The 26,761-nt window shown below is 37.4% G+C and overlaps 1 protein-coding gene and 1 long non-coding RNA gene across 6 annotated transcripts; one reads left to right on the top strand and one right to left on the bottom strand.

Moving 5' to 3' along the window:
* Positions 1 to 494: 494 nt before the first annotated feature.
* LOC133777915 (protein LOL1) lies at positions 495 to 3,064 on the top strand. 5 transcript variants are annotated; one of them, XM_062217676.1, is made up of 6 exons: positions 495 to 638; positions 1,023 to 1,163; positions 1,630 to 1,746; positions 1,899 to 2,012; positions 2,258 to 2,367; positions 2,770 to 3,064. In XM_062217676.1, exons 2-6 carry the CDS (start codon positions 1,103 to 1,105, stop codon positions 2,806 to 2,808), a joined length of 441 nt encoding a protein of 146 aa, XP_062073660.1. In that variant the 5' UTR covers positions 495 to 638; positions 1,023 to 1,102; the 3' UTR covers positions 2,809 to 3,064. The 5 variants fall into 5 exon arrangements, with proteins under 5 accessions (XP_062073660.1, XP_062073659.1, XP_062073662.1 ...); XM_062217675.1 differs by having other exon boundaries at positions 631 to 766; XM_062217678.1 differs by lacking the exon at positions 495 to 638 and adding an exon at positions 726 to 766 and having other exon boundaries at positions 1,633 to 1,746.
* A 17,938-nt stretch (positions 3,065 to 21,002) lies between these two features.
* On the bottom strand, positions 21,003 to 24,710 carry LOC133833879 (uncharacterized). Its single transcript, XR_009893188.1, has 4 exons — positions 24,156 to 24,710; positions 23,996 to 24,074; positions 22,382 to 22,447; positions 21,003 to 21,251 (listed from the first exon to the last, which is right to left on the bottom strand). It is a non-coding gene; the product is annotated as an uncharacterized LOC133833879 (long non-coding RNA).
* Positions 24,711 to 26,761: the final 2,051 nt, after the last annotated feature.

Genomic DNA, 26,761 nt, shown 5'->3' with positions numbered 1-26,761 from the left:
TAAATATATGCAACTGATCTTGTTCATATAAAAAAAAAACAAAATTAATATAAAACAAGCAGAATATATAATTGGTATGTAATAACATATTTGTACATTAAAAACCACCGGTTCTTCTATAATAATAATAAAAAAGAACATTATCCAAAATCTATGTTTATGCATATGCATGTAATATTATATTATATACATTTCTTTGAAGTAAAGAGTTTATATATATGGCACAGGGCACTTAAGAGACGGCAATGATGAGAGTGTTTCGTAGTGGCGTGGCTCGTTCTGTGCCCTTCAATGTTCCCATGAGAAAGGAGAGCGTGTGGCTTGTTGTTTGTTGTTTGTTGTTTGCATCACTCACGTGCATGCATTGTATAGCCACCAATAGCAAACCAAGGCATCATGACTCAGAGAGAGAGGGGAGAGAGAGAGAGAGAGAGAGAGAGAGAGATGAGTATTTTTTTGTGGGGTCCAGAGTTCCTGACAAAAGTTGATCTTGATATGCCACCAACAGAAAATGGAAGTTAATCTCCAACATCTATCTATATGGAGAAAAATTAAAAAGAAAGAAAAAAAAAACAAAGAATGCAAGAAAGTCTTATTGGAACTTAGAAATGAACTAAATCAACTGAAGGAGAAAAAAGGTAATAAATTTCATCCCTTACTTTTTAACACTCTTAGTTTGGCCCCCACCTGCTCTTTCTTTTCCCCCAAATGTTCAACTATATCCTCTCTCTTTGTCTCCTCACTTCTTCTGCAACTTGACAACAAGGTATGTGTTTTCCTCACTTCCCATTCTTGTACTCAGTTCAATATCTTGCTTTTTTTCTTCTTTCTAAATATTTTTCTGTATCTGGGCACTGCTCAAAATTTTTTTTTTTTTTCTCAAGACTCTGCTGCTTTCCACTTGTTCTGAACAAATGGAAGATGTTTTGTGTTGTTTAATGGTAAACATTGGTTAGAAGTTTGGTTATGGTAAATTAACAATACTTTTTTCTAAGCATTCCTTTTGGTGCTTCACTTTTCAGGTATGGTAATATGATATTCTGTGTCTGAGGCAATCAGCTTTTTAAAGCTTGGAAAAAGAGAAACTTACTGAAATCTTATAATGCCAGTTCCACTTGCCCCATATCCATCACCACCAGCACCATATACTCCACCTTCAAATGGTATCTTAAATACTCTTTAACTCTATTCAAAACTTGGCTTTTGAATAATGTGAATTGTCAGGCTGTTTCGACAGTTAAAAGTTCTTGTACTAAGATTTGATTTTTTTACTTCTCACTCTTATCTGTCTTTTGAGCAACTAATCGGTCTTATCATACAATTGATTTATTTATAACAAAGAAAGAAAACTGACACAAACTAAATCAATTAATCGCTTATATTTTTGGATTCAATTGTGTTAGGCCTCCAATATTGTTGCAAATCTGAAGCTAAAACACGTCTTAAGCTTGGTAAAGAAAAAAAGAAATGAGCCAATGTCTATATTAGCATCCTTGTATCATTAAAACTTGTCAAAATGCAAGATAATTTTCTATTAATAATATGTTGACAAAGATTATGTGATTTTTTTTTTCTTTTTTTGGTCTATGATTTATTACTATATAGTTTATTAGAAGCCACAATGTTCAGCAGGTGCACAAAGCCAGTTAGTATGCTCTGGATGCCGAAATCTTTTACTCTATCCGGTCGGAGCTACTTCTGTATGCTGTGCTGTTTGCAATGCAGTCACAACAGTGCCGCCTCCGGGTATGTTTTCTCTTTCATTTCCCTTCTCTTTTTTCTTGAGATAGTGCAAAGTAGTATCTAACCTTGACATTTTATTTTTACTCTCAAGAGAAAACTCTGGCCTCTCTTCCAAACCAGATAACAAAAATTGGCTTCAATATGTAAATTAACAGGGACAGAAATGGCCCAGCTGGTATGTGGAGGTTGCCACACCTTACTAATGTACATACGCGGAGCAACAAGTGTGCAATGCTCTTGTTGTCACACTGTTAATCTTGCCTTGGAAGGTATAGATTAGAAGCATTTTTGTTCATTTTCATTAAGGGTTTTAGTTAGTTTGGATTCGAACTCGAGACCTCTCTCTGAAGTTGCTTTGTTCACCACATGCATTTAGTATAACAAATTAGTGTTGTTGCATAATTTTGTTTTGTTTGTATTCTTTTCTTTCTCCAACCAAACAATCTTTTTCCTAATAATAAGAAGACTTTAAAATTAATATTTTGAAGTAAGCTTCAAATGCATAATGTCACAGCAAATCAGGTCGCACATGTCAATTGTGGAAATTGTAGGATGCTACTGATGTACCAATATGGAGCAAGATCTGTGAAATGTGCAGTTTGCAATTTTGTGACATCAGTTGGGGTGAGTACAGATTTTCAATTTCAATATAAATATTATAGATTTGTGGTAAGGTAACTAAACCTTCTATCTATTCTTACAAATACTGCATTATTATTCCAAATTGTTTGATATTTTGCTCCTTAATTTGTCACTATGTATATGCTTCACTTGATTTTGGAAGTGGCCAAAACAATGACTGATAGTGAGAGTTCAAGTTAAGTAAAAAAAAATTCACTCTCAACCAACTAATTACTATTCTACTTAATGGTTCATCTGATATAACATAAACATTACTCAATACCACTCTTGCTCATCTGATAGACAATAACTCTTGAGCCATTAAAGACTCATTAAGATACTAAATGACTAGAGAAACTGAAATATTTCATGTTTGGTTAAAATGGTGTTATTTGGCTTATGCAGGTCCCAACAACCGCGACCGAGCAGAAATTCAACGGCTAAAGTATGAAACACTTCAAATGAGGCTATAAGAAGATGATATATGTCAAATAATCAGAGAATTTTTTTTCTCTAGTAATCCATTGTATAGAGTTTTTTCTTTGTTTTTTTTCCCTTTTGCGTGCCCTTCCAAAAGAATAAGTACTTTTCTCTTGCCAGGTTGGATGTATGAGAAGTATTTTTCTATGAGAAAAAGACATTAGAGTGTGAGTGTTCATGAATATCTCCGGATAAAGATAAACTACTTCAATTTTCTTTACCACTTTGTATGTCATTCAAATACACACAAAAAAAAAGGAGGTTTTCTTTCAAAGACTTGATGCAATTTTCATTGTCAAATGATCCAAGCAGGTACATCAATTAGTGGTTAGAAATTTGATTATGATGCTCAGTGAATTGGTCATCCAAGAAAGTTACAGTTGGGACCAGGAGATATTTTAAACTCGTGTTGAGGATTCTTCCAAAGAAGCCTGTACTAACTACATGAAAGGTTTAAAATATATGATTTTGACTGGCATATCAGTATATCTCATAAGATTCTAGGAACTGAAAAAATAAAATAAAAGAAAAAAGACCCAAAAAACATCTCTCGATAAAGACAAGGAAGTTAGTTGAAATTGTTGGTAATTTTTTTTTCTTCCAAGTAGGTAGGATTTCAAAAGATAACTAATAATAACTATGCTAGTAAGGAGAGAGAAGGTTGGTAAGGTAAAAATAAGTGAGCAACCCTTATGTGCTGCTAGGTCAAGGTTGAGCAATAATTGATAAAGTAACTAGACTCTAGTCTTTGTGGTCTTCCCCTAGTGTGTACTGGTCTTGGTTATAACTAGAATCTTTTAGCTAGTACTACTAATATTGGCTCAATCATATGATATTATAATGGCTGTGTTATTAATACTGATACTATAGTTTCCGATCTTGTTGAATAAGCTTTTGAATTTTGGTTAGAGTTGATTGATGAGAAGAAGAGGACAATTGGGTCTAGTCCTGTTAAAGAATCCTACTACTGAAAGGACTCGTTTGGTGTCCATTCGCCATTGAAAAAAATCCATCAACAAATGAGAAAAATAAAATCTTTTTAAAAAGATTATTACAAATTAGAAAGGATTAGGTTTTCTAAAAAATTTTTTACATTAACGGCTTTGGATAGAGAAAATGATACCAAAGGTCATATCTAAAGAGTAGTGCTACAGTCAACCTTCTATTTCAACCTCTGTTTTCAAAAACACATGTCGGAGTATATATTTTTTTAAAAAGAAAATTATGGCGGTATTTGTTATAGTTCTTGAATATTTCTTGCAAATTTTCGAAAAATCTGAATATAGTTTACAGTGCTGAAAACATAATTTCTGATAATTCAGTTTACCACGCGTGTTTGAAACAATACAAACATGTTTTTGATATTGTAAGCTATTAAAAAATTTTCAAAAATTTACATGAAGAATGTTGTAACTATAACGAATCCCGCTATGAAAAAAATACCCTGGCATGTATTTTTGGGGCAGAAGTTGACTAAGAGTTTGAAACAAGAAGTTGTTGTTAGTACATTTTATATTTAAATTCCACAAAATGAGATCAGAAAAATTGTGGGTATATATCTCATCATGATTGGTTTGAAATGTGAAAAAAAAAAAAAAATCTAGAACAAAATTAACCAGAGCACATCAATGGAAAGGTTCAAATAGTGATCAATGACGAATAAATACTGATCAAGGTTTCAAATATATAAGGAATTCTAATACAACATATGGGTGTGTTCAACACAAAACCTTAACTTGATTTTGGGCTCAAGAGCTATGATGGAACAATAATGAGTACTAACAATGCTTAAAGTAATTCATTTCTCTTTCTCAGTACTAGTGACATTTTAATTACATAATTGAGAAAACGTTAAATGCTTATACAAAATCTCTGCCTTGATTCATGACACCACAGGTAGTAGGTCTTTGAAACTTGAGTAGACACATGTTTGGTATATTCCATAATGAAAAATTTCGAGATTTTAACCATATTCAATTTATTTGATTTCCTACAATTAATTCTTTGGACTATTATTAAAGACAGCTGAGTTAGTAAGACCATCCCCAAGCCAGTGGGGCTCAAGTCCTTTCAAAATGGTCCAGCTTTGATTATTCACATTTTTAGTATAAATGACTTATGCATGACATTGTGATACACACATTAATATGTGGAGTCGAGTCATAAATCAAGCGCAATGGACATACCACAAAACCACCTACCTAACATTCTAACAGTCAAGTCAGCCCCCTCTGAATGATTTTGTGTTTTATTTATATTATTGTAACTGTTATTAGTGCCAATCAGAAATAATGATATTCATTGTACGTGACATTCTATCATATAAACGAGTAGCAACATACATGAACTATGTATGTGACTTTTTTCAACTGATAAGCAGCTTCAAAATTTTGTTGAACAATCAAATTTTTTAGACTATCGACCAATTGGTAAAGGCCGCATCAGCCCGTAATAGCTCTTCAAACAGATAATTCAGTATTTTTCTCTTTATTTTGTGCCAATGTCACTGGTTAGTGCTATAAAATCCAATCACTAGGCTATTTATTAGCAGTTATGTAATTTTCAAATATTTTTACTTAACAAAGATATTCTTATTGACATGATATGTAATTATAAATTTTGAAATAAAACCTAGACATGCATGAATTATCTCACATTTTATTGTTAGAGAAACTGATTTTAAAAAAGACGATTGAGATCATGGGAACCACCATGTTTCCAATATTAGAAACATGAAGACAAAATCATAACCAAGAATTTTATCTGTTTGATTATCTTTTTTTTTTAATTTAATTTCCAATTTCAGCCAAGAATGTATAGCTTCATCAATCACGCAAAAGGAGGAATTGCATGTACGGCAGCTTTGTTAAAGCAAGGACAAGTTGTGTAAAAAGATGGGGTCAGAGACACTGAGAATCATATATCATATATGCATGTCATGTGGTATACTCGTCAAACTTGTGAAACTTTTAATTGAGACACTTAGAATCATATATCTGAATGTGCTATACTTATCAAACTTTTTATGGGGAATATATTTGGTTTTAGCTGGATATGCTGAGAAAATATAGTAAAGTCATGATGCAAAGTCGACTTGGGTCTTCACTTTATCCAAATCATGTCTCAAAATAATAATCACCGTGAAAAAATAATAATATATATAAATATATATCTTATCATTCTTGGATTACAGAAATGTTGTATAGCTCTGTCACCATCATAGTGTTTTTGTTACAAAACTAGATTGATAGAGAGAAAGCCATGAATAAAAAAAAAGATTTTAATCCAGAAATATTGTACATAGTCCCTACAATATAAATATATATATATATATTGTATTTAGTGATTTTAATCATAAAACACAATGGATAAGTATATGATGAACAAGATCTCCACAATAATTAATTTGTGGTTGCTAATAATTGCTAATTGCTATACGATTGTGTTCATCTTTTTTTTTTTTTAATGATTACAATTCAAACTTGAAGTGCAAAAGTAACAATATAAGAACGAGAAATGTCCTTTTCAATTAAGAGAACATTGAAATTCTATTAAGCTATAGTTTGTATGTGCAATCTTCTTTTAATAATTTAGAATTAAGCTTTGAATGAACTAATGAGACAAAGGTTATTTTGAGAGTGAATGAAGAAAGTGTCTGGGAGAGTTTGCCAAAAGTTAACTCTTTCATTTCTCAGCCTAGAGCTTTATTTATATTCCCAATATTACAAGAAGAGAAATACAAAAAACTTAACAACTAACACAAATGTACACTGAAAGTTGTTAATACAACTAATTGAAAGATAAGAAAATTGATTAATGAAAACAACAGCAGTCTAACTAATTAGTGCCTTAATTAGGGGTCGGGAGGGCCATAATTGATTTATTATGCAATTGAATGAGTATATGCATGATTATGTGAGTTATATTATTATATGATGATAAATGCATACATGTGGGTCCACTTTTCATTATAAGGATATTTTTGTAATTTGGCCCGTTTAGGGCATATTTGTATATTTTCAAGCATGTTGGTGATCTATGGATGAGGCCACATTATTATGTGGATATGATCGAGCTATTCGGCATGAGATGATCTTAGAATGCAAGTTAACGGTTCGGTCATAACAGGATTATTTACTGGACTCGGGGTGAGTCTTGGGGTGATTTGATGCTTAGCACATTATCGAGAATTATAGGGTAATGAGATATGACTTAATTACTATTTGAGAATATTGCGAGTAATGAGAATTGGAGGATGTTAATTAAGATTATCGAGAAATGACGATTTTGCCCTTGGGGGCTATTAAGAAGTGAAATAGGATTGGGGCATTTTGGTCTTTTGACCATGGGTTATATTTGAATTAGAAAGCTGTAGAAGGAAGCCTTAGACAGCAAAAGCAGAGAACTCCCTCTTCCTCACGATCATCTTTCTCCTATTTTCTCCCTTTGGATTTTTGAAGCTCAATTTAAGGATTCAAGCTAGGAGATCAAGGTTTGGAGCTTAGGACCTTAGTTCAACCATTGAAGATGATTCAATTCAAGTCCGAGGTAAGGTTTTAGCTTGAGATTTTCTAGTTTGCTCTGTTTTTGAGTTAGTTTATAAGCTTTGGATTTTGATTATAGAAGTGGCTATTTGAGGTGGTTATAAATGGTTCAAAGCTTGGGTTTTGATGAGGATGAGGTAGTGATGAGGTTTTTGGGTTAAAATATAAGTTTGGAAATGTTTGAGTAGGATTTTGGAATGATTTAGAAGAGGAAAAAAAAAGCTTTTGGCTGGGTTCCAGGTGGGGCCGCGGCCCTGTTCTTGGGCGCCGCAACTCGAGCTTAGTGAAGAAGAGAGGTGGAGCTAATTGGCCTTGGGGTCGCGACACTTGAGAGGCTGGCTGCGACGCGTGGTGCTGGCAGAGGAGGCTAGCGCCTCTGTTTCTGGGAGGCGGGCCGCGGCTTAGTAGGGTGGGGCCACGGCTCTTAAGGGCATTTGTGGCCAGAATAGTGTTTTAATCGTGGGAACTCGAACCTTAGGCCTCAGGATCGTTCCTACTACCCAGTTTAATAGGATTCGATGTCCCGGAGGCTAGGTCTTGGTCCGGGAACCTTTTATTACTCATTTTATTGATGGGATTTTATTATGACTAGGTGACCACTAAGGGACTTAAGGACTAATCGTTCTCAAGGGTCGTTCTTTTATTATTTCACGCTCGAACCAAAAGTAATAAAACTGCACCCAGTATGTGACATGCATGGTTATTGATGAGGCATGTTGATTGCTCTATATGTGGACATTTATTGCATTATAAATACTTAGCAGTCTTGCTTATCTGTGAATGGTACTGACTTATTAGTCAGAATCGGCAATGGTATCAGTATTGACTATGAAGTTGTGACTTATTAGTCAAGTTCGACAGTAGTACTGAACACTGGTCATATGGGATTGACCTATGAGTCAAGAATGCTATTAGCGTGTTTAACGCAAGCCGAAAAGATTAGAACTAATCGACATGAGCATGGAATGCTTGACCGACCTTAAGTTCGATGAAAATAAAAGCGCTTGTCTAGTCTAAAGGCTAGTTACTTAGAGCTAGAGCCAAAAGGCTAAGGTGACTGACACATCACATGGCTTAGGGAGCCAATCCCCAGAGATGGACTTATTAGCCATCTAGTTAAAGAGCAAAACCCTAGAGATGGACTTATTAGTCATCTATACAGGGGACAGATCCTTGAGGTAGACTTATTAGTCACCTATCAAATGTGTGACTCATTAGCCACTTAAATAACGTGTGATTCATTAATCACTTATCTGATTGGGCGGCAAGCCCCAGAATGATTACCATAATCATTTGTTGATCTTTAATTATCTGATTTGGGCTACAAGCCCTAGTATGATTATCATAATCATTCATTGATATTGTATACATGCACTAATGAGTTTTCTTGCTAAGCCTTGGCTCACGGGTGCTATGTGGTGCAGGTAAAGGGAAAGAAAAGCTTACCCAGCCTTGAGTGGAGAGCTTAGGTGGGGATGTGTACATATGCGGCCACTTGACCACCACGGCCAAGGTGTTTTTTAGGGGAACTAGGGGTTAACCCTATATTTTGTCGCTTAGGTCAGCGGGTTTTATTTTTTTTTTACACTGTAATGACCATTTTGGATTGTAAATAACTTGTAAACGCTTTTATGGGCCCATGTACAATTTAATGTTTTAAATCAAATATATCCATTCCTTTTATTAAAAATGTTTCACCCTGGCCTATTAATAACACCTAGATGCACGTTTATAACCTAATGACTCGTTTAGTGAGTTAAGCACTGTTTAAAGTTCATAGTAACGTTCTTGGAGTAACCAGGGCGTTACAACTTGGTATCAGAGCGTGCCAAGGTTTAGGGTTCCTATAGACTGGCTGGGCATGTACACTCACCACTAAAGACAAGCTCGACTCATGGTTTGGTAACTATTTATTTGGTTATGTGTTTAACTCCTTAAATAGAATATAAATGTTTTACCTACTTACATGAGATATATTGATAAGGCTGGGCCTTGACTACTGCATCATAAGCAAGAACGTGATTATTAGTACTGATATTGCTAGAACATACTTATTAGTATTGTTAATCATTGAACTATTAACTTATAAGTGGTAAATGTTAAATGTTATGATCATGTATCCATTTGTTTATCTGTATGATTGTGGAACATGGATGAATATCTGCTTGTTCTTGGACCGTGACACGGCAATAGGTTTAGTTATCACTGCCTAACTGGCCACATTGATTGTTTCAGCACAGTATAAGCTGTAGTTATGCTTCCAAGGAAAATAGATTCATCAGCTGGTCAGGAAGTTCAGGGCCAGAATAACAGACAGGGTCAAGAGAATGATGAGAGTCAGATTCCACAGTCAGTTCCTGAAGACTGGCATCAGTTGCTGGTTGATTTACAGGCCAGAGCTTTAAGGCAGGAAGAAGAAATTTGCCTCCTCAGACAACAACAGGTTCCTGCAGGGAATGTTTTGCCAGAGGCACCACCTGTATCGGTGCCAACAGTTGAGCAGCTGCCAGAGGCTGGAAGTAAATGGGAACCTCTTTATGAAAGGTTCAAGAAACAACAACCTTCAGTATTTGACGGCAGTGCAGATCCAGCAAAGGCTGAGCAGTGGATGAGTATGATTACCACCATCCTTGTAACGCTCTGGATAGCCAAGACCGTTACACTGTGTGTTTATAAAGTCCCAGACTTGCTAATCAAGTCATTTAAATAAAATCGTGTCATTGAAACTATAAAGGAACTAGGGTTAAAAGAGTTTTGGTCTCAAAAGCCACATTTTCATTAAAAAGTATCATCTGTTACATGGGATCCCAAAAATATTAAGTTTAAAGACCGTTTACAAAAGACTCAAGGTTTATATACAACAACCGGCCATGCTAAGGCAAAACAAGTAGTTAGTTGATCCCTGTCCTGGTCCATTCCTCGACCGTGACGGTCGAACCGCTGGCTATGTACATTCCACCTCGGAGCTCTCTACCTCAGGCTTGGTCCAGCTTGCCCTTGCCTTTACCTGCACCACGTAGCACCCATGAGCCAAGGCCCAGCAAGAAAACACAACAACAATAGAGCATGAACAACTAGCAGACAAGTCAACATCTCACATTGCTTCACATAAACTCAGATATATCATCAGTCAGTATAATCAAGTATTCCACATACTAGGCATATCAGTTCATAACATACACAATTCACAAATGATAACCAGGGCTAGCGCCCTCGGGCTGCTCCCTCCGTTATCCCATTGTTCTTGGCTCCCAGTGGCCAATTCGCGCTCTGTGCGCTAAAATCATGTACGGCACTCTTAGACCGCTATTACATGTCCCATGGCGTAATACCAACATTGACACGATATAACTTTCGGGAGCACTTAGTCCCATCACAATCGTACAACCGGGTGCAGTTTTCTTACCTTTCAATTCACTAGTTTTCGATGCCACGAAGCCGCGAGCACGGTCCTCTACCCCGAGCCTCTCCAAAGACCTAATCACAACACAAATGAAACATCCTTTGTCACTAATCAATCCAAAACTACTTCCCGGAACCAATCCCACACTCTCGGAATTCCTCAAACCCCTAAAACAATGCACCGAAGACATCCCCCGAACCCCCGGAGCAAAGGCTCAAAATTGCAAAATCCCATGTCCTGAAATTGGCCTAGCGCCGCGGCGCTGCCCTATAGGGCCGCGGCGCCAAGCAAGTCAGAGAGCTTGCTCTGCCCAGAAACAGCCTCGCGCTGCGGCGCCCAAGAACAGGGCCGCGGCGCTCCTTCGCGAACCCAGATTTCTGGGTTTTTCCTTACGTTTTTCCCGAACCCAAATCACTCCAAACCATCCCAAATTCATACCTAAGCCCCAAAACCAATTTAAAACCCCACATAGACCAATCAACAACCTATAAACATTATAATCTAGCTCAATTACACAACCACCCACAGAATTCACACTTAAATTTCAGATTCGAACCCTTGAGCCAAAGCTTGAGAAAAGTGTAAACCAGCCCCTTTAGATTCTTAAACCATAACAGCTACGAAAATTAAACATGATACACTCTTACCTCAGTCAAGAACCCAGCTTGAATTCTCCTCAACTCTAGCTTCACATCACCTTCTCTTTTGATTATTCCAACTCTGAATTCATGCAAAACCAGACACCAACTTGCTTCAATTCATGCTTATCCTCTAAAAACCAGACTTGAAACTTAAACAAATCTTAGATAAATCCTTACCTCTGAGTATTCTTGGCCTAGGCTTGATTTGATAACTCTAAACCCCTTGATTCTCCTTCCAAGAGCCAAATTCAGCTTCCTTCTTCTCTTTTTCTTCTGCTCTATATCTAGGTCTCCAAAATTCAGCATAAACCAATTGCCCAAAGTGTTACACGTGATTGCATTTTCCTTAGCTGAAACTTATCTAAACCATTGCCAAAAGTCCACTTTATCCCTCCACAAATATCCCTTTCTAACTAAACCTCAAGGGCACACTTGTCCTTTTACTAACTTTACAATTTTACCAATTTTCCAACAAAACCTGTTACTCTCTATGGTTACTAACAGTTACGCAGGTTACCAAATCACCAGTTACCATTATCTAGATTTCTAGGACCGTCTCGGCACGTGCATCACATTGATATCACCACACCCACGTGGTACAAATCACATAGAATAATTATCACATAACATAATACACATAGTCATATAACATGCTTTAAATCATAATCATGCATCTTAATCATTAAAATCACACATAATCTCCATTATGCCCTCCAGGCACACTAATCAAGGCCCTTAAGCCTAATTAGTGAATTTGGGTCGTTACAATCCTTGACTTTTTAAAGGTCTCTGGTAATGAGAGGGTGGCTTGTGCCACATACATGTTTCAGGAGGATACCCAAATTTGGTGGGAGGTTATATCTCAAACCAGAAACATCAATGCCCTGAGTTGGGAAGCGTTTCAGACGCTGTTCAACGAAAAGTATTATAATGATGCCATCAGGGCTGCAAAGGCTAAAGAGTTTATCAGATTACTTTAGGGGAGTCTATCATTAACTGAATATGCTCTGAAGTTTGATAGATTTGCAAAGTTTTCCATGAAGCTGGTGCCCACTAATGGGACCAGAAGGGAGAGGTTTCTCCAGGGGCTACAACCTAGATTTTCCTGGGATGTTCGTATTACCACTGTGGCTGGGGTTACTACCTATGCACAGGTGGTTGAAAAGGTACTCACAGCTAAGAGCGCAGAGAACAAGATCTGGCGGGACAATGCAGCCAGAGGAAAGTTTAGGAGGGTAGGACCTCCATTTGTGGGTACAGGTAGGGGCGTAGGCCCCAGTGATCAAAAGAGGAAGGTTCTTGATACCTTCCTAGCTCTAGGTCCTAACAGGTGACCACGTGGTATTTTAGTTGGCCGCCAGGGTGGCAGTGAGGCCTGCAAGACTTATCCTGAGTGCCCTAGGTGCAAGAGGCGCCATTTGGGGGATTGTAGGGCAAAGACTTGCTTCTTATGTGGGGCAGTGGGACATTTTAAGAAGGATTGCCCAAAAGCAAGAAAGGAAGAACCCAGAAAGGAGGACAGCTCGGCCCCAACCCAAGTATTCACATTGACTCAAGCAGAAGCTGAGGCTTCACCCTCAGTAGTTACAGGTCAGCTTCTTAGTGCTGGAACCCCTTATACTGTTTTGATTGATTCTAGTGCTACACATTCTTTTGTTGCTAGTAGAATTATTGATAGACTGTGTAGACCATATGATTATTATGCTGTGGGGTTTGAGACCTTATTACCCACTAGGGAGTTAGTAGTATCCAGAAGATGGGTCAAATCTTTTCCAGTGACATTGGAGGGCAGAGAGTTGTTAGTGGATTTGATAGAGTTAGTTATGACTGACTTTGATATGATTTAGGGTATGGATTGGTTAGTGAAGTATGGGGCAACCATAGATTGCAGAAGGAAGATGGTCACCTTTGAGCCTGAAGATGAGGATCCTTTTGTGTTTGTTGGTACTGTGCATGGACCCCGTATACCTATGATTTCTGTGTTGAGGGCTAGAGATCTATTGCAAGGAGGTTGCATAGGATTCTTAGCCAGTATGGTTGACACCACTCATGTCATGCCAGTGAGACCAGAAGAGACTAGACTAGTTTGTGAGTTTCTGGATGTGTTTTCAGAAGATCTACCAGGGTTGCCACCACATAGAGAGATTTAATTTGTGATAGACACTGGCTCAGAACTGGCACCAGGGATGGAGCCAGTGTCTAAAGCACCTTACAAAATGGCCAAGCAGAGTTGAAAGAATTGAAAGTACAACTGCAGGAGTTGTTAGACTTAGGTTTTATCAAACCTAGTTTCTCACCTTGGGGTGCACCAATTCTGTTTGTGAAGAAGAAAGATGATTCTCTGAGGATGTGCATTGATTACAGAGAACTAAACAAGTTAACAATTAAGAACAAGTATCATCTGCCAATGATAGATGATTTATTTGATCAAGTGCAATGTAAAAGAGTATTCTCAAAGATAGACCTTCGTTCTGGTTATCATCAATTGAGGGTCAAGGAGGGAGACATACCAAATACTTCTTTTCGCATTAGATATGGGCATTATGAGTTCTTAGTCATGTCTTTTGGATTGACTAATGCCCCAACTGCTTTTATGGATTTGATGAATAGAGTGTTCAAGGATTATCTGGACCAGTTTGTGATCATCTTCATCGATGATATTCTGGTTTATTCTCAGTCAGAGTCAGAACATGAGCAACATCTCAGGTTGGTTCTAAAGAGAACAAGGGAGCACATAATATTTGCAAAATTCAAGAAATGTGAATTCTGGTTATCTCAAGTAACTTTCCTTGGGCACATTGTCAGTAAGGAGGGGATTAAAGTGGATCCAGTCAAGATAGAGGCAGTCAGAGATTGGCCAAGGCCAAAGAGTGCTTTAGAGGTTAGAAGTTTCCTTTGATTGATATGTTATTACAAATGTTTCGTGGAAGGGTTCTCTAAGATCGCTACTTCATTGACTGAGCTGACACGCAAGAATCAAAAGTTTGTGTGGTCAGACAGGTGTGAGAACAACTTCCAGGAACTTAAGCAGAGGTTGATTACAGCTCCCTCCAATAGATCAGGAGAAGTTTGTGATTTATTGTGATGCCCCACATCAAGGTTTGGGTTGTGTTCTGATGTAGTCAAGGAAAGTGATTGCTTATGCCTCACGTCAGCTGAAGGAGTATGAACAGAGGTACCCCACTCATGATTTAGAGTTAACAGCTGTGGTCTTTGAATTAAAGGTATGGAGGCATTACCTTTATGGAGAGAAGTGTGAGATCTACACTAACCACAAGAGCCTGAAGTACTTCTTCACGAAGAAAGACCTGAACATGATACAAATGCGTTGGCTGGAGTTAGTAAAGGATTATGATTGTGAGATTCTTTATCACCCAGGTTAGGCCAACGTGGTAGCTGATGCTTTAAGCCGGAAAGGTCCAAGACAGATTTACAGTGCGAGGCTGATATCTAGAGAGTTAGCAGAGGATATGACCAGAGTTGGCATAGAATTGCTAGTGGGCCAGTTGGCCAACATTACGCTACAATCTACATTGTTGGAATGAATCAAGGAGGGTCAGTTGGGTGATCCATAGCTGATCAAGATTAGAGAGGATGTTTTAGCTGGAGTGTCTAGAGATTACACAGTGTCTGATATGGGTTTGTTGAGATACAAGGGACGGATATGTGTTCCATTAGACACTGCTATGAGATGGGAGATTCTGGATGAATCGCATACTACACCTTACTCTTTGCATCCAGGCACCACGAAGATGTATCAAGATGTGGGATCATTGCATTGGTGGCCTGGGATGAAGAGGGATGTAGTAGAGTATGTGGCTAAGTGCTTGACATGTCAACAGGTCAAGCCTGAGAATCAGAGGCCAGCAGGGCTATTGTAGCCTATAGACATCCCAGAGTAGAAATGGGAGGACATCACGATGGATTTCGTGGTGGTACCCAGGACTGTTGGTCAACACGATTCAATATGGGTTATTGTGGATCACTATACTAAGTCAGCTCACTTCTTACCAGTGAGGACTACATGTACAATTGACCAGTACGTAGATCTCTATGTGAGAGAGATCGTGTGTCTTCATGGAGCACCGAGGTTGACCGTGTCAGATCAGGACCCCACTTTCACTTCCAAGTTCTGGGGAAGTCTACAGAGGGCCATGGGAACACAGCTGAAGTTCAGTACTGCTTATCATCCTCAGAAAGATGGACAATCTGAGAGGACGATCCATATATTAGATGCTTCGATCATGTGTGCTGGACTTTGGTGGATCCTGGAGTAAGTATCTACCTTTGATAGAGTTTTCCTACAACAATAGTTATCAGTCTACCATTGGGGTGGCACCTTATGAGATGTTGTATGGTAGGAAATGTAGATCTCTCATTCTTTGGGATGAGGCAGGTGAAAGGAGATACTTGGATCCTGAGGCAGTTCAGAGGACCAGTGAGGCCATTGAGAAGATTAGAGCTTGGATGCTCGCTTCTCAAAGTAGACAGAAAAGTTATGCAGATCCCAAACATAGAAACGTGGAGTTCCAAGTGGGAGACTATGTCTTCCTTAGAGTCTCGCCATGGAAAGGGGTGAGAATGTTTGGGAAGAAAGGCAAGCTGAGCCCTAGGTTTGTAAGTCCATTTGAGATCCTGGAGAGGATTGGTCAGGTGGCCTACAGGTTGGCCTTACCACCGGCATTGTCGGCTATGCATAATGTGTTTCATAACTCAGATCTTCGGAGGTATGTATCTGATGTGACCCATGTTTTGAGTTACGAGGATCTGGAACTTGAGGTAGATCTCTCCTATGAGGAACAGCCAGTCCAAATACTAGACATAAAGGACAAGGTCCTCAGGAATAAAACTATACCTTTGGTTAAGGTATTAGGGAGGAACAACAAGGTCGAGGAAGCGACCTGGGAGCTAGAGTCAGATATGCAAGATCAGTATCTCGAGTTGTTCAGGTAAATTTCGGGAATGAAATTTCTGTAAGGAGGGGATAGTTGTAACGCCCCAAATTCCCTAATGTGGCTTAGTGCCTTGATTAGGGGGCTGGGAGGGCCATAATTGATTTATTATGAAATAAAATGAGTATATGCATGATTATGTGAGTTATATTGTTATATGATGATAAATGCATGCATGTGGGTCCATTTTTCATTATAAGGGTATTTTGGTAATTTGGCCCGTTTATGGCATATTTGTATATTTTCATGCATGTTGGTGATCTATGGATGAGGCCACATTATTATGTGGATATGTTCGAGCTATTCGGCATGAGACGATCTTAGAATGCAAGTTAGCGGTTTGGTCATAACGGGGTTATTTATCGGGCTCGGGGTGAGTCTCGGGGTAATTTGATGCTTAGCACATTACCGGGAACTATAGGGTAATGGGATATGACTTAATTATTATTTGAGAATATTGGGAGTAGTGGGAATTGGAGGACGTTAATTATGATTAACGAGATTTGACGGGAAAGGACGATTTTGCCCTTGGGGCTGTTAAGAAGTGAAATAGGATTGGGGAATTTTGGTCTTTTGACCATGGGTTATATTTGAATTAGAAAGGTGCAAAAGGAAGCCTTAGAAAGCAAAAGTAGAGAACTCCCTCTTCCTCACGATCATCTTTCTCCTCTTTTCTCCCTTTGGATTTTTGAAGCTCAATTTAAGGATTCAAGCTAGGAGATCAAGGTTTGGAGCTTAGGACCTTAGTTCAACCATTGAAAAGGATTCAATTCAAGTTCGAGGTAAGGTTTTAGCTTGAGATTTTCTAGTTTCCTCTGTTTTTGAGTTAGTTTATAAGCTTTTGATTTTGATTATAGAAGTGGCTATTGGAGGTGGTTATAAATGGTTCAAAGCTTGGGTTTTAGTGAGGATGAGGTAGTGATGAGGTTTTTGGGTTAAAATATAAGTTTGGAAATGTTTGAGTAGGTTTTTGGAATGATTTAGAAGAGGAAAAAAAAAAGGCTTTTGACTGGGTTCCAGGTGGGGCCGCGGCCCTGTTCTTGGGCGCCGCAACTCGAGCTTAGTGAAGAAGAGAGGTGGAGTTGAAGGGCCTTGGGGCTGCGTCACTTGGGAGGCCGGTCGCGGCGCGTGGTGCAGGCAGAGGAAGTTGGCGCCTATGTTTTTGGGAGGCGGGTCACGGCTCAATAGGGTGGGGCCGTGGCTCTTAAGGGCATTTGTGGCCAAAATGGTGTTTTAATCGTGGGAACTCGAACCTTAGGCCTCAAGATCGTTCCTATTACCCAGTTTAGTAGGATTCGATGTCCCGGAGGCTAGGTCTTGGTCCGGGAACCTTTTATTACTCATTTTATTGATGAGAGTTTATTATTTGGTTATGACTAGGTGACCGCTAAGGGACTTAAGGACTGATCGTTCTCAAGGGTCGTTCTTTTATTCTTTCATGCTTGAACCAGAGGTAATGAAATTGCACCCAGTATGTGACATGCATGGTTATTGATGAGGCATATTGATTGCTCTATATGTGGACATTGATTGCGTTATAAATGCATAGCAGTCTTGCTTATCTGTGAATGGTACTGACTTATTAGTCAGAATTGACAATGGTATCAATATTGACTGTGAAGCTGTGACTTATTAGTCAAGTTCGATAGTAGTACTGAGCATTGGTCATATGAGATTGACCTAAGAGTCAAGAATGGTATTAGCGTGTTTAATGCAAGCCTGAAAGATTAGATCTAATCGACACAAGCATGAAATGCTTGACCAACCTTAAGTTCGATGAAAACAAAAGCGCTTATCTAGTCTAAAGGCTAGTTACTTAGAGCTAGAGTCAAAAGGCTAAGGTGACTGACACGTCACATGGCTTAGGGAGCGGATCGCCAGAGATGGACTTATTAGCCATCTAGTTAAGGATCAAAACCCTAGAGATGGACTTATTAGTCATCTATATAGGGGACAGATCCTTGAGGTAGACTTATTAGTCACCTATCAAATGTGTGACTCATTAGTCACTTAAATAACGTATGATTCATTAATCACTTATTTGATTGGGTGGCAAGCCCCAGAATGATTACCATAAGCATTTGTTGATCTTCACTTATCTGATTTGGGCTACAAGCCCCAGTATGATTATCATAATCATTCATTGATATTGTATACATGCACTAATGAGTTTTCTTGCTAAGCCTTGGCTCACGGGTGCTATGTGGTGCAGGTAAAGAGAAAGAAAATTCTATTTAGCCTTGAGTGGAGAGCTTAGGTGGTGATGTGTACATATGCGACCACTTGACCAGCACGATCAAGGTGTTTCTCAGGGGAACTAGGGGTTAGCCCTATATTTTGCCACTTAGGTCTTCTGGTTGTAATTTTTTTTTACATTGTAATGACCATTTTGTATTGTGAATAACTTGTAAACACTTTTTTGGGCTCATGTATAATTTAATGTTTTAAATAAAATATATCCATTCCTTTTAATAGAAAATTTTCACCCTGGCCTATTAATAACACCTAGAAGCACGTAACCTAATGACTCGTTTAGTGAGTTAAGCACTGTTTAAACTTTACTGTAATAGTCTTGGAGTAACCAGGGTGTTACACTTAACCTCCTATAGAACAACAGTCATCATGACAACTGGCCCAATTGACATCGAAGTAACCTTGAATACATATTCTAGTGGCTGGTGTAATCAAAATACTGTCTGAAATGGTACCTTTCAGATAGCGCATAAGTCTTTTGCAGGCTTCCCAGTGCACATTTGTTGGAGCATGGATAAATTGACTGAGTTTTTTGATGATAAATGCTACATCAGGGCAGGTAAGAGTAAGATTTTGAAGAGCTCCCAAGGTACTATGGTAAAGAGACACATCAGCAAAGGGAACTCCTTCAGTGAGAGACAATTTGTGAGCATAACTAGTAAGACTTGGACAACTTTTAGCACCATCCATGTGAGTCTTAACGAGAAGATCATAAATATATTTCTTTTGAGACAAGTACATGCCAGCTGAGGTTCTATGAATTTCTATTCCAAGAAAATAATGAATAGACCCCAAGTCTTTTAAGAAAAATGACTTATTTAGATTTGAAATAAGCTTGGAAATGTGAGTTGGATTGGGACCAGTGATGAGAATATCATCAATATACACCAAAAGAAGAACCAATTAATTTTCATAACCAAAAACAAACAAAGAGCTATTAGATTTGGGAGCTGCAAATCCCCATTGAAACAAAGTCTATTTGAACTTATAATTCCAAGCTCTTGGAGCTTGCTTTAACCCATACAAATCTTTATTAAGCTTACAGACATGAGTTGGCTTAGTGGGATCAATGAAACCTTGTGGTTGTTGCATATAAACTATCTCATTCAATGTACCATTGAGAAAAGCATTACTTACATTGAGCTGCTTGACATCCCAATGAGAAGAAACAACAAGAGTAAGGATTGTTCTCACTATAGCAGGCTTAACTACATGACTAAAAATCATAGTCAATACCAGGTATTTGGATATACCCTTTAGCTACTAATCTCGATTTAAACTTGTCTAAAGTTCCACCAGCATTCAACTTAGTTCTAAACACCTACTTATTGCCAACTAAATTCATATCAGGACTATAGGGAACTAAAATCCAAGTACTTGTCTTCATCAAGGCATCGTATTCCTGTTTCATTGGCCTGTACCAAGCTAGATCTTGAAGAGCATTTTTAGTAGAAGAAGGTTCTCGTGGCAGTAGCGACTCAAGCAGAGGATGCTTTGTAGCTAAATAAGCTTTTGGTTTATAAATACAATGTTAAGACTGAGTAGTCATGACATGTGTAATTGCGGGAGCATGAAAATTGTCAGCAGTATTAGCTATACTGGTGGAACCAATGTCAGCCACAAGAGAAGGAACTGAAGTGGCAATAGGAGTAACACTTTGGTGACTATTAGCAGAGGTGTGTACAAGTGGACTAAGAAAAGCTTTAGGGACACTATTAACATTGGAAGCATCAGTGGACTACAACTGAAGGTCTTGTACAACCGTTGGAGCAACTGGAAGAGAACAAGGAGGCTCAAATAGAACACCAATAGTGGTTTCAGATGTCTTAGTTTGAATAGGAACAACAGATGGCGTCAAGGCAAGAAGAGTAGAGTTAGAAGCTGAATAAAAATGGGTACTTTGAAAAGTAGCAGTAGGTAAAGATATTGGAGTGGGATCATGTACCTGAGATGTCGAAGAAGGTGGGAATGCAGGAAAGTGAGTCTCATGGAAGACAACATTGCACGCAATATACACTCTACCAGCCAAGTTTTGACATAGATAGCCTTTATGTTGCATAGAATACCCAATGAAAATGCATTGTTCAGTTCAAAAACTAAGCTTGTGATGTTGATAAGGCCTCAAGTGTGGATAACAAACACCACCAAAAGGCTTTAGAAAAGCATAATCAGGTTGCTTGCCAAATAGACACTCATAGGGAGATAGATTAGCTAAAACAAATGTAGGCAATCTGTTAATTTGAAAAGCAGCACTTTGAAAGGCATGCCACCAATAAGAAAGATCCAGACCAGATTGAGCAAGAAGTGTAAGTCCCATTTCAATGGCGGTGTTTATGTAACGACCCGGATTTTCAAGACTCGATAATGCGGAAATATAAATGTTTTCATTTAACAAAATGTCTCAAAAACCCATAGAAAAAAAACTTTTTAAAAATTCGTATGGCCATACTTAACATTTAGTTACAAACATGTTTTATAAAGAGTAGAGTGAGCCTAGTTTAGGAAAATTACACAACATTTCCAAAAATAAAACGGCTTCCCAAAAGGTCGGTCCACATGTACATTTGCAAGGAAGACTCTAGCGCTCACTGCTCTGTCTTGCCCTTGCTCTTACCTACAACATGAAACAACTAGGTAAGCGAAAACGCTTAGTAAGATCAACTTTCAAACAAAGCAGGTAGAGAAATAGGGATCCGGACCCATCCGGACCCTACACAATCAATTTCAAGAACGCTAAAGCGCCCTGGCAAACTTATGGTCATGCCTGATAACCAAGGATAAATTAATTCATATCTAGATAAAAATCCTGCACTCAGAAAATCCCAGAACAAGCAGATATATTATATCGCAACTAATTCTTATCAACAATTATATCCCTGCACTCATAAAATCCCAGAGCAAGCAGATATATTATATCACAACTATATCCTATCAACAATTATATCCCTGCACTCAGAAAATCCCAGAGTAAGCAGATATATTATATCACAACTATATCTTATCAACAATTATATCCCTGCACTCAGAAAATCCCAGAGCAAGCAGATATATTATATCACAATATAATTCGAGACCAACGCTCGACAATTTCCAACAATCCAGGCGTAACGCGCCCTCCAACATAATTGCTAATCTGTAAAAGAGAACCGAGTCTCCACACTAAGATCTAGCCAATAAATATTCTCATCAAGGGTAACTATCGTGTTACCTAGGGCATCGCTACTTATGCAAGAGTGTAATCCAATTTACACAGTTTTACGGAGACTTCTATGTTAATCAGTGGTGCTGGTGAGCAGTTGCCCCTAGGGTGTTCAGCCTCACTCAATCTTGGCAACCCCTAGTATCTCTAGGCACTCTCACTGAATGGCCAATATTCATGGCTGCTATCCGGGAATAACTTATCAGAGCACTTGCTCGGATTCTAACCGTCCAATGATTAAGTAAGCATGAGGGCCCCTAGGTCCCATTTATCTTGGCGCCCCTAGGTTTAACCAGCTTATCCTCATCTCATGGCCACTCGTCGCAGTAATGAACCGGACATAAATAAAATCAAGCAGCGTGACGGGGATCAACCGTCTAGGATATGACGGACTTCTACCGTTCATATTTTCTAAATCAGCACTCACTAGACTAACATCTCTAAGCAACTTTCTATGATAGCCTATATATATGCATGTATCCCTATACTAACATACAAGACAATAATCATTTCATGTTGCAGCCATACAATATAAGTTGACTTACTTGGAGTCCTTAGCGCTCAGCAGGTTTTCACCCTCCAACGTTCAGTCCAGTTACGCTTAGCCAATACTGTAGTTATCCATATAGTATACTCGGATTAATTATGGCACTCATAATTCATTATTATTATTTTGGGCAGTTTGGTCATTTTAATAAAAGTCATTTGTAAGGATTTATAATCCTTATTTGGTTTTAAACCTATTAAGGAAAGTCATACAAAATATTTGAGACTAAACCCTAAGTCTCGGGGAGACCTATCCTAAGGTCTCGATACCTAGGCTCGGGTATCACAATGGTATTTCCCCACAACCCGCTAAAAATCTTATTCTTTCAAGGCATCGCTATTAACCCGCACTTTCGACTAATCGGTTAAAATATGTAAGATTTTAGCTGGTATTATATCCAGAAAATACAAATAAATTCCTTAATTATTTTTAAAGAAAATAAACTCTTTAAATTTTCCTTTTAGTTTTCTTAAGGTTTTAATATCTAAAAACTGATTTAAGAAAATTGCCTAATTTGTCTTAATTAGGAAAACCGTTATAAATTTCTCATCTTGACTAATTAATTTTCCAAAAGCAATCAATCAATTTTTACTTACTAGAAAAATAATTCATTTAATTATTTTCTCAAAATATAGGGTTTTAAACCCTCTTTTAATTTATTAACTATTAATAAATTAAATCTCTTATTTTTAGAAAGAATAAAAACTCTTTAATAAAAATAATTCATTTAAACTCAAAGGGGTAATTTTAGTGAAAATATGATTTCAAGACTTACCAATTTATATCTTGAAATAAGCAAAATTTTACTTTTTACCTTATGTTCCAAAATCTCATTTTTACACTAAGTGTGAAAAACTTATTTTTCACATTTTTAACTACATACTTCGTTAGTTCATAACTTGAAATTTACTTACCCAATTGTTACCAAAATTTCCCAATTCTATTTTTGTTATGCCATTTAGGTCTTTGTAAAATCTTAGGTCAAAATGAGCATTTTTTATTGGTGAAATCATTTTCCAACAATGAGGTAAAAATGACCTTATTTTCAAGTCCTTATTTTTTCCAAAATTTGACAGTTAATAACTTTCAAACCGTTCAATATTTTCTTACCAAATTTTACAGTGGAATAATAGGTTATGCCAGAAATATGTCCACAAAATTTTAGAAAAAACTGGGTTCATTTTCCCTATACAGTGGCTGTCCAAACTTGGTTCCGAAAATAAGAATACGAAAAAACAGTTTTTTACCTAAACTTTGAAATAGCATAACTTACTCATTTCTAAACATTTTTTAGTGTTTCAAAAGCTCAATTTTATGTACTCAATCTCAACAACATCACAGTACAATTTAATTTTACAAAAACAATATACAGTGGCTGCTTTACCCCTTGGAAGTCACAGCTTAAAACATGTTTTGTTTTAGGGTATCCTACAAAACCCTTGGGGGTTTTGGTTCCCATTTTCAAAAATCAATACACATGCATCATAAAAATTATTAAACAACTACCATAACCTTATTACATCACCAACAAGAAACTTTAAGTATTAAATATACAAAATAATGCTTAAAACTAAAAACCCTACAACAAAATCATCAAAAGTAAACTTTTTACCTCTTTGGTGTTCTTGCTTAAGGTTTGGACCTTCCTATAAGCTTTGACTCCTTCAAAACCTTTCAAAAACCCTAACCAACTTCCCCCAACAACATAGTTAATTAGCTATTTGAAACTCTATGCTTAAAACTTTACAAAAGCCTAGATTAGTGAGCTTTACCTTAGGGAAAAATACTTCCTAGACCAAGACTTAGCCTCCAAGTTTTCCTTGGTGTTCTTGAGGTTGAATATTGAGAGAACACTTTGAAAGGTCTTCAAAAATCAGATGAGTGAATGAGAGAGAGAGAGTGGTCGGTTCTTAGTGTGGGAATTGCTCACAAAACTCTTCAAAATATCACAAAGTACTTAAGTGCTTTTCTACCCACTTGCCCACTTGACTTCTTCATTAAATGGGATTTAATCTTTATAATATTGGGTTCACACCACTCTAAAATACCACATGGCCGGCCACCCTCTTTATTTTATCTATGTTATATATAATTTTTTTTTTTTTTATAAATGTTAATAAAGGTTTCATAAGAAGAAAAGTCCAAATTGGCTTTTGACACCTTTTTCACTTTTATTAAGTTTTAATCACCAAACTTAACATTAATTAATTAAATTAAATGTCTCTCACATTTAATTTAATTAATCACATAATAAAATTTAACCTAAGGTCCATTCATGGAATAAAATTCCTCATTTCGGTAAAATTAGGCATTTAACACAAAATGCCCTCAAATTTCCATTTTCTTTTAGGTTTATTATTTTTGACCAAACTTTAACTTTTATGAATGTATTTTATGCCCAAAATATAATTGCCATGATTTTTCATTTTATTTTCCGAGATTTTTACCCGATCAGGGTTTTTGTGTCGGTCTAGGACCGAAAGTCTTATCTTGACTTTTAAAATCACAAAATTCATATTTTGGCTAGCAATAACTCATGGAATACTTACAAACAAAATATAATATTATTTAAAATAATATTCTTAACCCGGGGGAAAAATCCCGACTCGAGTCGTTTAAAGGTACCCAAAAACGTAAGACGTTACAGTTTACGCGCAGCTCTTCCATTTTGCTCATGAGTGTGAGGGCATGGGTATTGAAATTTAATCCCTTTATCAATTAAATAGCGAGTAAAAGGTTTATATTCGCCTCCCCAATCAGCTTGAGCACCTTTTATTGGCAACCCAAATTGCTTTTCTACTAAACTTTTGAATTGTATGAAGACTTCAAAGGCATGAGACTTTAAAATCAAGGGAAAGATCCAAGTAAATGTACTATAATCATCAATAAACTGAACATAATACTTGAACCCATCTTTAGAAGTAGCATGAGCAGGCCCCCAGAGATCAGCATGAACAAGTTCTAAAGGTTGTGTAGCCCTGGTTTGAGATAAGGAAAATGGTAGCTTGTGACTTTTTCCTTTTTGACAGGCTTCACAAAATTTCAAATTTTTAATAAAGCCTGAATGGGATATCTGAGAAAGAATTTTACTTAATATTCTTGGAGCTGGATGCCCAAGCTTCCAATGCCAAACAATCACATCATTAGCTAAACTTGTATGAAAATTTTGAGGTTTAGAATCAAAAGAAATTGCACTGAATTTTTCTTTATTGATATGTGAATCATGTCAAGGAGAAGCTATCACAACAACTTGTACTTTACAATTATCAATACAAAAACAAGAATGTTGACAAACTGATGTAGTAGCCAAATTACTTTGCAGCATAATTTCTTGAGGATGTGGAGCTTTCTCACTAAGAATATAAAGCCCGTCTTTAACCTTCTCTTTGAGCAACACCATCCCTGTTTGTTTGCCTTAACAAAACAACATTTTTTTTTGAAATTCCAAGAAAACATCATTGTCCTTGTTTCCCAAAATATTTGCATGATGACATGGCATGTTGAAGAGGCACATGAGTGGCACATGGTTATTATTAATCAAGGCCTGGTCGATCGACGACTAGAGTGTTAAGAGGAAATTAAGCTGCTCGATAGGCGCAAGGAATATGTTGAGCAGCAGGAAAATAAGGGGTGCAAAGGCATACGACTAGAGCTGCTCGTAGAACCGAGAAAAATGCTTAGAAATGGTTAAGTTAGATATTTCAGAAATATTTAACTAGTTTAAATGTAAATATCATTATTTATGTTATTATTTTGTTATGCTTATAACATTAGTTGAACATGGCCCATATGTACATCCATGAGCCTATAAATAGGACTCATTTATGGCACATGTAATACTTTGTATTAAGAGAGAAATAGTGATTGTATGCACAATACTTGTATCTATTTTCAGGGCTTGTGAAACTCAGTGAACCCTTGTTCTTTGATCACAAGTTTTGGAATTCTTTTACATCAATAAAATACTAAGTGGACGTAGGTTAGTACCAATCGTTGGGGTCGAACCACTATAAAATCCTTATGTTGTTTACATTCTTGATTCAGTTCTTTAATTCCTATCATTTTTTGTGACTTCATGTCGTTGACCAAATCGAGGGTCAACATTTTGGTGCTTTCATTGAGAGTTGAATTCAAGGATATCTAGGAAACAATGGCTAAGAGCACAAGGAGGACCAATCAGGCTAGAAAGGCATCGGAAAATGTACCAAATCCACCACCTACACCAGGCGTAGCGGAGGATGAGCCACAGGTGGAATTGGAATAGGAGGAGATGGACACTGGAACCTTGCAAACAGCTCTGGGAGTGTTGCAAGATGAGTTAGCAACCCTAAAATCTAACCAAGTGAATGTGGCTGAAACTATGGTGATGTAGCAGATG

The sequence above is a fragment of the Humulus lupulus genome, chromosome 5 (genome assembly GCF_963169125.1).
Source record: "Humulus lupulus chromosome 5, drHumLupu1.1, whole genome shotgun sequence".
Taxonomy (NCBI): Eukaryota; Viridiplantae; Streptophyta; class Magnoliopsida; order Rosales; family Cannabaceae; genus Humulus; species Humulus lupulus.
This window is presented reverse-complemented; position numbering and strand designations above follow the sequence as displayed.

What these genes read in the sequence shown, in the direction of transcription:
- LOC133777915 (XM_062217676.1), top strand. Translation starts at nt 1,103, where the DNA reads ATGCCAGTTCCACTTGCCCCATATCCATCACCACCAGCACCATATACT. An exon ending in ATATACTCCACCTTCAAATG is followed by an intron (nt 1,164 to 1,629) that starts GTATCTTAAATA and finishes CACAATGTTCAG; the next exon opens with CAGGTGCACAAAGCCAGTTA. An exon ending in CACAACAGTGCCGCCTCCGG is followed by an intron (nt 1,747 to 1,898) that starts GTATGTTTTCTC and finishes GTAAATTAACAG; the next exon opens with GGACAGAAATGGCCCAGCTG.